The 13000-nt window shown below is 39.9% G+C and overlaps 1 protein-coding gene across 3 annotated transcripts in view; it reads right to left on the bottom strand.

Moving 5' to 3' along the window:
- Positions 1-13000, bottom strand: part of zgc:153184 (uncharacterized protein LOC751652 homolog) — a 65267-nt gene that overhangs the window by 36123 nt on the left and 16144 nt on the right. Inside the window, exon 1 of one of the 3 annotated variants that reach the window (XM_043701031.1) lies at positions 8719-8835. The exons of 1 other annotated variant lie outside the window; for it this stretch is intronic. In XM_043701031.1, coding sequence (XP_043556966.1) covers positions 8719-8742 — 24 coding nt within the window. In that variant the 5' untranslated portion in view covers positions 8743-8835. Of the gene's footprint in view, positions 1-8718; positions 8836-13000 lie in introns of those variants that run through there. One more of the 3 variants, XM_043701034.1, reaches the window with a different exon arrangement.

Genomic DNA, 13000 nt, shown 5'->3' with positions numbered 1-13000 from the left:
TTAACAAGACCGAAGTAACTTACCTTCATCTAGAAGGCAGTGTTTCTAAGGTGAAGAATAAAACCTCTATTTTTAGTAACACAGGAACTGGCAATTTGTTACAGCGAGATCGGATGTACAGTAGAGAAGTGCTGAAGCTGACACAACTGCACATTTTGCAGAAAGGTCTCCCATGCTCCAAGCTGAGTGACGCTGCATGGAGGTGAAAGAGTTGGAGAGACAAAATGGAAAAAACCAAGTCCTGGAATAGATTATGAACAGTCAACGATAGATCACCAAACTGCCTATTAACTCCAGTGAATTGTTCCTTATTGATTAAGATTCCAATAGACCACACCAATCAATAGACTAGTGTTTAAAATTCATGCGATTGGGATGTGACACTTCAACACTTTTTATTACAGTAATATCAATTTCTGATTTTACAGTAATTGAAAAAGACACAATCAAGCCAGAGATTGCAAATGCTTAAGATTACTATTGTGATAACAACTTTGAAAAAAAAAGATCGTAACTTCAAACATGTGCATGATTGAAAAGCTTTGAAAGGTTGTTTGGTATCACGAGAAGCCAATAGCTCAAATCACCATTGTAAACACGGGGCAAGTTCCTACTTTGGTTGTAATTGCTAATCTTGGTGCAAATTGCTTGAATTTTCAGTAGCTTTTTTTGTTTATGTTTCTAAAACTCATTTGTATACCGCTGGCCAAAAATGTTATGAAGCCGAAAGCCGTCAATAACTGAAAACTGCTTTTAAAAATATACAGAATGATGTCACATTGGTGTTAGCTGCCAATCTCTGCCATACATTTGACCGAACTTAAAATTCCAATTTCTATAGTATTAGCTAAAAGTAGGAAGTTTTATATTTTCACATAGAAACATCACCACTAGGAATAAATAATGTAGTGTTGGTAATATCCCTGTTTTTCTTGATGTGGTTCCAGTCCCTGTAAATGATACTCAACATCAAACTAAAAAAAAATTAACAGTGTTTAAAATACCCCAACTAGTACAGTTAAACCTCAAAAACTCGGCATAATTTTAACATCTTTTTCCAAGGCTCACAAATAGATGTAATTAGTGGAAATTTGCTAGGCTAACTCATTTGATTTGCAGCGTGGACAGTTTTGTGGGAAAGGCCAGCTTTCACATCACTTCCTTTTAACAACTAATACAAAATGATTACAAAAACTTGTGTTACGCAGATGTGACTGGTGAAAATATTTTCTTGACTTTTAAACTTGCTGGGTTTAAAGGCAATAGCCAAGTGGTATTATAGCTATAAGACTATTAGAGTCATAGAGATATACAGCATGAAAACAAACCCTTCAGTCCAATTTGCCCATGCCAACCAGGTATCCTAAATTAATCTAATCCCATTTGCCAGCACTTAACCCATACCCCTCTAAATCCTTCCCATTCAGGTACCCAACCAAAGCTTTTAAATGTTGTAATTATACCAGCTTCCACCAGTCACTCTGGCAATTCATTCCATACACGCAACACATTTGGCATGAAAAAGTTGTCCCTTAGGTCCCTTTTAAATCTTTTCCGTCTCACACCTTAAATCTATGCCCTCTAGTTTTGGACTCCCCTACTCTGGGGAAAAGACCTTGACTAACTTAGCTATTGTTTTTGGGATCCAGGTTTAAACCCTATCATGGAAGATTTGAATTGAATTGAATAGAATAAAGAATTCAAGAATTTGAATTGAATAAAGAGTCGAATAATGACCATGAAATCGTTGTCAACCGTTTCAACCAAATTGTTTTTTTCTTTAATGCCCTTTAGGGAAGAAAATCGGCCATCCTCATCTGGTCTGGTCTACATGTGACTCCAGACCCACAACAGTGTGGTTGACTCTTACTTGCCCTCTAGGCAATTAGGATGAGCAACAAATGCTGACCTAGCCAGAGACACCCACATGCTGGGGTGAATAAAGATAAAGGTGAACTGTACCGAAACAAAATTAAAAGTGGAAGCTCTCACTTACTTATATTTGGTTTTAAACAGTCAAAGAATTATATTTTTCATATTATTTGTTCATGGATTGGCATTGTTTGCTCGGTCAGCATTTACCCCCCCATCCCTAATTGCCCTGGAGAATGTGATGGTTTCCTCGAACCATTGCCGTCTTTAGAGTCTAGGGACAGCCATCATGCTATTAGGATGGCAATTCCAGGATTTTTACTTGGCGACAGCAGTACAACTATTGTAGCAATGCATTGAAAATCAATATCTGCCATTCTCACATACTTGTGTTATCACAAAGATTAGAAGTTTTTAAAAAAATGCAACATTCCCCTAATTTGCAGACCCAAGTTGATAGAAAACTTAGATGAGGAGATTTCTATACTGTAAATGAATCGCTATTGATTGTAAATAACTAGACTCAAGCTACAAGTAATCAAATCATAAACCGTTGGCTTATATTGCTACTAAATAAAATTCTAGTACCCTCAAACACCCCCTTACACAGACAAGGAAAATAAGTTATGGAAAAAAAAGCTGGAAAGACATTTCAGTAGTCTTTGCTCCAGGGTTCTGTTTTTGAAATAATCTTTATGAATCAACTGCTGGACAGTACTTTGTTTGAATCTCTTTCTCCAGTTTCTTCCACTGGTTGAAAAGAGACATAAGATGGTCAGTTCATTTATCAAGTCTTATGACTTATCAGTTAAAAGTCATAGCTTGCAGTCACTGTTGAAGAAACTGGTTTTCTGCAGGTATACAATGAATTTACAACACCTGAGCTGAAGAACCAAATACGTCTTTCACTATAACTTGTTCCCAGCTCTAAGCTGTTCAGTTACATGAGAATCAATCTCAGTGATTGGCAGGCAAAAAAAAAAAGGATCGGTGATTGATAATTGGTCACTAGTCCATGGACCAATCAACTTCTTTTGACAAGCAAAAGTTGCATCAGGGCAACCTCTTGGCTCCAAATCATTTGCAATTCTATAGTCACTGCTTGTGCAAATAATTGTTTATATGATGTCTAGCATGGGTTTCAGGTTACTTGCTTTTCAAAGCTGCAGCCACTCTTGCAAACACTTATTTTTGACAACTCTCTCATTTCAGTCTCCAGTTTTTAAAAAATACAAAATAAAAAAGATACAGTTCTTCCAGTCAAGCAATGGTAATATAGTTCCAAATCAGGATGATGGGAAACATGAATCTGCTGTCCTTATCCTTCAAGGTGCATTGGTGATGAAGGGGATGACTGTTGAAAGTGGTTAATGGGGTGCTAAACAAGTAGGCTGCATTGTCCTAGATATGATCAAACTTGATGAGGTTCACTTGGGAGCTGTACTTATCAAGTGAATAGGATTCCATGACATTCCTGATTTGTGCCTTGTAGGTGGTGCAAAGGCTTTCAGGAGTTGGGAGCAGAGTTACTCTCCACAGATTTCCTAGCCTCTAATGTAATTTTCTGGCCCTAGTATTTAAGTGGTCCAGATCAGTTTCTGGTTAATGGTAAACTCCAGGATGTTGATAGCACATGACACAGTGATGGCAACACCATTGAACATTAAGGAGCAAATGTTTCGATTCTCTCTTGGAGATGGTCATGGTCTGAAGCTTAAATTGCAAGTAACATTTGCATCAAAGAAAGGCCTGGACTTGTCCAGGTCTTATGGGCCCTGTCCATATGCAACTTTAGTATTGGAGTATTGGAAGTGGTGCTAAGCATTGTGTAATCATCAGCAAACATCCCCACTTCTGACAGTATGATGGGGGTGTGGTGGAAGATTATTGATAAAGCAGTTGAATATGGTTGGACTGAGGACACTCCTAGTGATGTTTTGCGGCTGATGTGATTAACCATCAACAACCACACATCATCTTACTTGTGCAAAGTACGAATCCAACCAGTGAAATGTTTGTCTTGGATTCCCATTGACACCAATTACGCTCGTGCTGTTGAACGCCACACTCCATCCAATGCAACTTTATCTCAAAAGCAATCACTCTCATCTCAGTTCTGGAGTTCAGCTCTTTTGTCTACGTGTGGACCCAGGCTATAATTAGGCCAAAGGACAAATCGGACTGGAAGCATACAAACTGAGTAGTCAGGTTATACCACTGTCAGCACCACCTGACATTACTGTCAATGTCCCCTTCCATTGTATTACTGATGATCAAGAGTAGACCAACAGGGTGGTCATTAATGGGTTGGATTTATGCTCCTTTTTGTGATTTGGGCATAAAAATTCTTAATCCTACATGTGCATGCTATATTTTATAATTACATTTGTAAATTTGGTTGGATGGTTCATGTTTATTTTTGCTTTTGGCTAGGATGACAATGCAATGGTCAGTGAAAGAAGGAAGGTAAAGCCATGTGGGAATTCGTATCCAATTGGAAGTAGTTCTTCACACTCACTTCACAAAAAAAAAAGGCCCTGTAGGTTGGCACTTTTTTCCCCTTCCACTTCTTGTTTGTTCTACTCAGTGTGGCCTCTGATTATCCTCCAAATCATGCTCTATTCTTAAAAGTAAGACCCAGTGCCCACCACGTCTGGCTGCATCTGCTTGTGCAGAAACCTTAAAAATCACAATCACAAGCAGAAACAGCCAGGAGAAATTAACAAGCAATTAAGCTGTAAGGAGATGATGATCCCTTTAAACTGCACTGGTGAGGGTGTACTCTGCGAGCTGCCAAGCATGTATTCAGCCATGAGAGTCTGGAATGTTGAGCTGCAAATTGTCAGCTGTAGCCTCAAATCAGCACACACACATCAACTCAGCCACTGTGCAAGATCTAACACAATTCAGAAGCACCTAAAACATTTAGGTGGCACAGTGGTTAGCACTACTACCTCACAGCGCCAGAGACCCGGATTCAATTCCTGCCTCAGGCAACTGTCTGTGTGAAGTTTGCACATTCTCCCAGTGTCTGCATGGGTTTCCTCCGGGTGCTCCAGTTTCCTCCCACAGTCCAAAGAAATGTGCAGGTTAGGTGAATTGACCATGCTAAATTGCCTGTAGTGTTAGGTGAAGGGGTAAATGTAGGGGAATGGATCTGGGTGGGTTGCTCTTTGGAGGGTCAGTATGGACTTGTTGGGCTGAAGGGCCTGTTTCCACACTGTAATTAATCTAATCTAAAAAGTGACACTAAAGAACCCAATTTTGTGCACTACGTGCTAAACCTTCAGTGATAAAAATATGTAGCATTGGTCACCAGCAGAGCACTCCACTTCTGAGCATGGAAAAATGCGATTAGAATTAGGTCCGTCCTGCAAGAATACCCCCAAGTCACAGTACATGGAATGGTGGAATCCTACCATCTTCATTCTTCCTTTAGCTGAAAGCATAAGGCCAACACTGCTTAGCCTAAATGGGAAACCTTATAAACGAGCAGCACAACTGGTTTCAACTTCCCTTTTTATTGTTTTAATGTAACACGGAAATTAACTTAAAGAAATTAATGACACCACAGCATATCAGATTTACAAAATATAGGGAGGTGCTATTTGCGTGAAGTGGCAGAAATCATCCAGTACTGATTAGAACTATTCCACAATAGCTCACTATCTCAATACTTAACATAAATAAAACATCGAAAGCTAAAAGGGATGAAATAAGTTAGTGTGGGAATTGCTTTATAGTTCTGTTTTAAAGCAATACATGATACCACTTCCTTTCAAAACGAAGAAGATTAGTTAACACAATATTCAGAGGCGGTATGCTTGAAAAAGGCTGACTTGAACAAAATTGAGAATGCTTGTTATCTTCAGTTTCACCACTTTATTTTTGCAGATTTCACTGATAGATTGTTTTGTACCAACCTGTACTTGTTACTCAGGAGTAACAAGCCTCAATTGGTCTTTATTCAGCTCCAGCTAACAACACATTTATAGAAATGCCTCATTTCATGGTAGGTGGTTTGCATAGCCCCTTCACTCTTCCCTTCAAAGTTTCTTTCCTGAAATTTCCTTTATCAAGTGATAAATCCACTGAACGTGAAAGCCAAATCCTTAGCTTGACCTAATAAATGTGCTTTCATACAAACTTATTAGGACTGAACAAAGGGAGAAAAGTAAGAATCAAGATAGGAAAAATCATTCGGGCTGAAACAATGTGTCTACCAATGGAGTCCTGTACATGGATTCTGGGAAGATGATAGAAACAGGTTGTTCTGGTTTGGGAGAACTGAGGTGAGAAACTGTGGAGGGAAGATCTCCAGAGATCTGTGACAAAACTGGAAGCAATGGCTTGATGTTCAACATTGGGGTTATCGCATCCAGGAGAGATCGGGTCTGAGAGTTGGTGTTAGCCTTACCAAGGAAGACATTGGTACACAGACACCAAAGCACCACCCATGTCAGTGGGTGTGATTACAATGTCAGGATTAGATCTGAGATTGCTGCAAATTCTGAGGGAGTCAGGTTAGAGTGGGGGATGAGAGCAGAGAAATTAAGATGGCTGTTACATCAACAGTTCTCATTGAATAGATCAAGAGCAGGTAAAAGGCCAAGGGAGCAGTCTGGATGGAGGGACAATACTGGAGATGGGCAAATTGGCCTGTTGGTTGGCAAGAGAACTCTTATCCAAAGAAGCAAGCATGGAGGGGAAGGTGACAGGAGAAGAGCTGAATGATGTACTGAGCTCAAAATTCTTTGAGACAGAAATGTAAGATGATAAAGCAGAGTCCTTTGCTATGCACGGATTGTTCAGAGAGCAGGGGAGGTCAGAAAATGTAATGAGTACACAGTTAGCAAGAAGGAGATCAGAATAATGGATGGGGTCAGAGAAGAGGAGGAAGGATCCAAAGCGGATTCATGCACACAAGGAGATCATTTTCTTTTTCTTGCAGGTAAACACATGCATTGGCGAAGGGTCAGATGGCAAAGTATGAAGTGAAACTAGCCCAGAATAGATACTGCAATAGAGTGAGTCAGTGCTGTTGCAGAGAGGTTCTGTATGTACATGCAGGAGAAAGAGGTCTGATAAATATTATATGTCACAGTGAATCTCAAACTATTCAGTTTAATAGAGATTTTGATATATTTATATAAAGGATTACAAAAAGCTAGCATGCAGACATAGAAAGTATTTGGGAAACCAACTGACTCATTGATCTTTGTTGCAAGAGAATTAGAGTATGAGAACAAAGGTCTAACTACAAATGCTTAGTGCTCTGGTGAGACCATGTTTGGAATCCTATGTGCAGTTTGGTCTTAAATATTTAAATAAGGATATATTTGCATTGGAGCCAATACAAGAAAGGTTCACAAGACTGATCCCTAGGATCAAAGGGTTGTCCTATTTATTTTGTTGCCACTTGTAAACAAATGGCCTGTTGCATCCCCTGTTTCCAAAGTGTGACTATGGACATTTCCTAAATCAACCTGTTCCGCAATGCTATTAGCTACCTCTGTAGCAGGTGGAACTTGAATTTTGGTCTCCTGACTTAAAGGTAGGGGCACTATGACCATGCCATAACAGCTGCCCAGAGGGTTGTCCTGCAATAGGAGGCTGAGTGAATTGCACCTACATTCTCTAACATTTAGAAGAATGAGAGGAAACATTCAATATTGTGAAGGGCTTAAAAAGGTTAACATTGAGATATTGCTTGAAAACAGAAACATTCATCTCAAAGCATCTTTGAATGAGATTCATAATGCTCTACTCACTAGAGCTCATGATGACTTTTCTCAAATAATCTTTCTCCCTTCATCTTTTTAATTATGCAACTGACCATTATGGCACCAGTTGTGAAATCACATAGCAGGAGAGAGGAAACTGCCAGAACTTTGCAACATTCACTCTGCTTGTACCACACTTAATCCCCAGAGCAATTCAGATGCTGAAAACCAGAACCTTCCTTTCTCACTGGGGCAATAATCCAAGGTTGGGTAGTTTCATGATCAAAAGACTGTTCATTTAAGTTTAGGATGAAGGGAAAATTTCTTCATTCAAAAGGGTTGTGAGAATCTTCATTCAAAAGGGTTTTAGCCTAGAGGGTCATGGATACACCATTGTTGAACATATTTAAGGCAAAGGTAGGCAGATTTTTGGTGTCACAGACAATCAAGGGATATGGAGAGCAGGCTGGAAACCAACACTGAAGCACAAGTCAGCCTTGAACACAGCGAATCCTGCAGCAGACTCATATGGTTGTCTCCTGCTCCTACTTCTTATGCAAACGGAAAGGCAAAGCAATTGGGAGGGAGATGGAAATAATTAGGAGACAACAAATGACTTCAGTTTTCAGATAAACCTCTTTCTCAACTGTAAACTTGGAACGATGGTCTCGATGGTTCCTTTAACGCCCACTGGTTACAACAGAGACCACACTTTCCATTCAAGAGGTAGAAAAATTATTAGAACACATAACATTCATGAGCAACACAATTGGCTTAAAAGAAGAAGTTTCACTTTCTACAAAAAAGGCCATTTCCAGAGGGGGACTGTGTCTATTTAGACTATAAAGTGTTCCATTAATTTCTTAATTAGTTTAACTGTACAGAAAAATTGCAATAGACATAATGACTGCAGCAAAACAAACATTCTAAACAAAACTATACAACAGCATCTTGAATTGATTAAAAAAAAAGTGTAATATACAATTAGGGCAACTGTAAGAAATCATTTACCAATTTAACAGAAAGCTAAAATTTCATGGTATTAACATTACAAACTACAACAGCTTCCTTACTTGCTATATCTAAAATAGTATAAGTTAATGTTAATCTATCTGAAACTTACATACATTAACACTTGTTTCCCCATACAGGCTTATGATGTAATAGCAACATGCTTATGATTGAAAGGCAGGATATTTCAGTTGAAGACTAACCACTGAATACCATCAGTCACTGTTTGATCAGCTGACAGGAAGCACACTTCACAACATGTTGGCTCAAGTCTAAAACATCTTTTACTTTTTTTTTAGAAATACCTTTATTGCAAGTTTTAATGTCAATCAGCCAAAATACCAATTAAAGCTTTTTTTTCAGGTAGTTTGTTTCTTTTGTAGAATGATAGGAAACCAGCCAATCATGAAGCAGTTTCACACTTCTCACTAATCAACAGAGTTCTTATCCTGCACAAATAGTGAAAACTTAATTCATTCAACTGTAGAGTGCACAAAACCAGCAGCAAATCCAACAAGTCCATTTCATAACTGAAGCAGGAGTATTCTAATAAATATCTTTCTGGTGAGATAGCCTAATATGTGAGAACAGTAAGATAGCTTAGAAACATTCTATATCGAATAAAACCATGCCAAAATGACAAAGAGTTTTGGTTTGAATGTTATACAAAGCTGGAAAATTTCAGGTTAAAATCAGGATCATATTGTAAATTACAGCAAAGCATGGATACAGAGCTGAAGTTGAACAGTATTTATTATAAATCAATGCAAGAAACTTTAACTCACTGTGTGTCAAATAGCTCTCACATTCCTTTAACTGTTATGCTTAAAGGCTTTTGGTCACTAACCAAGCAACACAAATGTAAGAACTTTGGTAAAAGAATCAGTGGGAGGTGAAACAAAGGTAATATTATTTATGTTGTGTGTCATTGTGATCAAGGATGATAAGGCCAAGAGGTATAGAATTAGGTTCAACAGGGAATTGGATATTCTTTAGAAACACAGAATTGTTACAGCACAGAAAGAGGGCATGTAGCCTTTTACAAATATATACCCACCCTCCCCTCCCAGCACCTTCCCCTGCCACTGTAAGAGGTGTAAGACCTGCACCCAAACCTCCCCCCTCACCTCCATCCAAGGCTCCAAAGGATCCTTCCACATTCAGCAGAGATTTTCCTGCATGTGCAAATACCTCATCTATTGTGTCCGTTACTCTCAACGTGATCTCCTCTACATTGGGGATACAGGATGCCAACTCATGGAACATTTCAGAGAACATCTCTGGGACACATGCACCAAACAACCCCACTGCCCTGCAGTTGACCACTTCAACTTTCCCTCCCACTTCACCAAGGACATGCAAATCCTGGGCCTTCTCCACTGCCAAATCCTAGCCACCCGACGCCTGAAGGAAGAGGACCTCATCTTTCACCTTGAGACTCTCCAACCACACGGCATCAACATCGATTTCACTGGTTTCCTCAACACCATTCCCCCCACCTCATCCAGATCCAACCCTCCAACTCGGTACCATCCTCTTGAACTGTCTCACCTGTCCTTCTTCCTTCCCACACTATCCACTCCACCCTCTGCTCTGACCTATCACCATCACCCCCCACCTGCATCCACCTATCACTTTCCCAGTTACCTAACCCCCAGCCCCACTCCTCCATTTATCTCTCAGCTCTTCCCCTTCCACAAACATCTCTGATGAAGGGGTTACACCCAAAATGTCAATCCTCCTGCTCCTTGAATGCTGCCTGACCTGCTGTGCTTTTCCAGCATCACCCTTTTCAATTCTGATCTCCAGCATCTGCAGTCCTCACTTTCTCACAATTAAGTCCACTCTACCATTCAATAAAATTGGTGGCACATCAGTTTTTGTTCTGAAATTGACATTCTCATCCATCCTTGATAACCTCTGATTCTTTCACCTAACAAGAATCTATCTAAATTTGCCTTAAAAGTATTCAGTGACGCTGCTTCTACCATCTTCTAAGGATCAGAATTCCAAAATCGCACAACACTTGAGAGAAAAGGAAATTCTTCTCAACTTTAAACTGAAAGGGTGATTCTTAATTTTAAAACAGGTAATCTCTAGTTCTGGACTGATCCCAGAGAAAACATTCTTTTCGCGTCAACTTTGTCATGACCATTAAGGTTCATTAAATGTAAATCAATCATCCCTTGCTCTTCTCAACTCTAGGGAAAACAAGCCAGCCTGTCCAATTTCTCCTCATAAGACAATTCGTTCAAGCTATAAATCTAGTAAACTTCTTCTGATCTGCCTTCAAAGATTAAATTTACAACAACTTGCTGTACTTGCATACTAACCTTTTGTGACTCATGCACTGGAATGCCTAGTTCTCTCTACTCTTCAGAAGTCTATAGTTATTGACTACTTAAATAATATTTCAAAAGTAAAAATGGTATTATGGGGTAACATCAAGGTCACAGAATTAAATGGTTAGCTCTTACAAAGAGCTATCACATGATGGTCCAAATGGCATGTAAAATGATTAGTGTGTGGATACGGAATGGGTACTCAGGACACCCAAAAGAAATCAATAATATCCTGGGAAACAGATTTATGTTGATGATATCACAAATTAACAATATAAACTATGCATGGGTGCACAGTGGTTCAGTGGTTAGCACTGCTGCCTTACAGTTCCAGGCACCTGAATTCAATTGCACCCTAGGGTGACTGTCTATGTGGAGTTGGTACATCACCTGCATGGGTTTCCTCCAGGTGCTCCGGTTTCCTCCCACATTCCAAAGATGTGCAGGTTAGGTGTATATGCTATGGTAAATTGTCCACAGTGTCTAGGGATGTGCAGTCATGGGGAATGCAGACTTATAGGGACAGGGTAAGGACAGGTATGGGTTAAGTACTCTTCGGAAAGTCATTGTGCACTTGATGGGTTGAATGGCCTGTTTCCACACCATTGGGGTTCTATGGAAATTTTGAAATAAATAAGAATGAAAGGAAACCTTATTGAAATATACAAGACTTTTAGAGGCTTTGAGAGGATAGATGTGGAAAGGTAGTGAAGAACAGGGAAGAAAGTAGACCTGAGGATTATCACATTAACCACAATTTCTCTGAATGGCCTACTTCTGTTCCTCCCTCTAATGGTCATATGGTCTTAAGATAAAAGTAGTTTGGTCTATTTCAATTTCACTCATGCACTCACAAATTAACCATCCAATCCCAAAATAATTATAGTCCATGAACAGTGAAATATGACTTCATATCCTTGGTGCCTTTAGGCTCAAACAAAGAATTTAGAAAGAGATAGACAGGAACATTAATGGAATGAAATAAATGAAGAACAATATTTTCAGGTACAGGATAGTAAGGTACAAGAGGTTCAGAGTTGTCATGGTTAATTTGTGGGTGGCATGGTGGCACAGTGGTTAGCACTGCTGCCTCATAGCGCCAGAGACCCGGGTTCAATTCCCGCCTCAGGTGACTGACTGTGTGGAGTTTGCACGTTCTCCCCGTGTCTGCATGGGTTTCCTCTGGGTGCTCCGGTTTCCTCCCACAGTCCAAAGATGTGCAGGTCAGGTGAATTGGCCATGTTAAATTACACCTAGTGTTAGTTAAGGGGTAAATGTAGGGGTGAAAATGTGTTGCTGGAAAAGCGCAGCAGGTCAGGCAGCATCCAGGGAACAGGAGAATCGACGTTTCGGGCATAAGCCCTTCTTCAATGTAGGGGTATGGGTGGGTTGCCCTTCGGCGGGGCGGTGTGGACTTGTTGAGCCGAAGGGCCTGTTTCCACACTGTAAGTAATCTAATCTAATCTAATTCTAGACAGCTATCACAATGCAATGAGTTTCAAGCAACAGTGGTTAAAGCTAGGACATCGGACTGACTTAAAGGACAGATTGATCATGTAATGAGGACATTTTAAGAGATTATTTATCTGAAGATATTCAGCAAAATTACAGTTATATTATAAACCTTTCAAATGTGTGGGATAGACAATAGACAATAGGTGCAGGAGTAGGCCATTCTGCCCTTTGAGCCTGCACCACCATTCATTATGATCATGGCTGATCATCCTTAATCAGTATCCTGTTCCTGCCTTATCTCCATAACCCTTGATTCCACAATCCTTGAGAGCTCTATCCAACTCTTTCTTAAATGAATCCAGAGACTGGGCCTCCACTGCCCTCTGGGGCAGAGCATCCCACACAGCCACCACTCTCTGGGTGAACAAGTTTCTCCTCATCTCTGTCCTAAATGATCTACCCCGTATTTTTAAGCTGTGTCCTCTGGTTCGACACTCACCCATCAGCGGAAACATGTTTCCTGCCTCCAGAGTGTCCAATCCTTTAATAATCAGATCCCTTCTCAGCCTTCTAAACTCAAGGGTATACAAGCCAAGT

This window comes from Chiloscyllium plagiosum, chromosome 12 (assembly GCF_004010195.1).
Source record: "Chiloscyllium plagiosum isolate BGI_BamShark_2017 chromosome 12, ASM401019v2, whole genome shotgun sequence".
Classification (NCBI taxonomy): domain Eukaryota; kingdom Metazoa; phylum Chordata; class Chondrichthyes; order Orectolobiformes; family Hemiscylliidae; genus Chiloscyllium; species Chiloscyllium plagiosum.
This window is presented reverse-complemented; position numbering and strand designations above follow the sequence as displayed.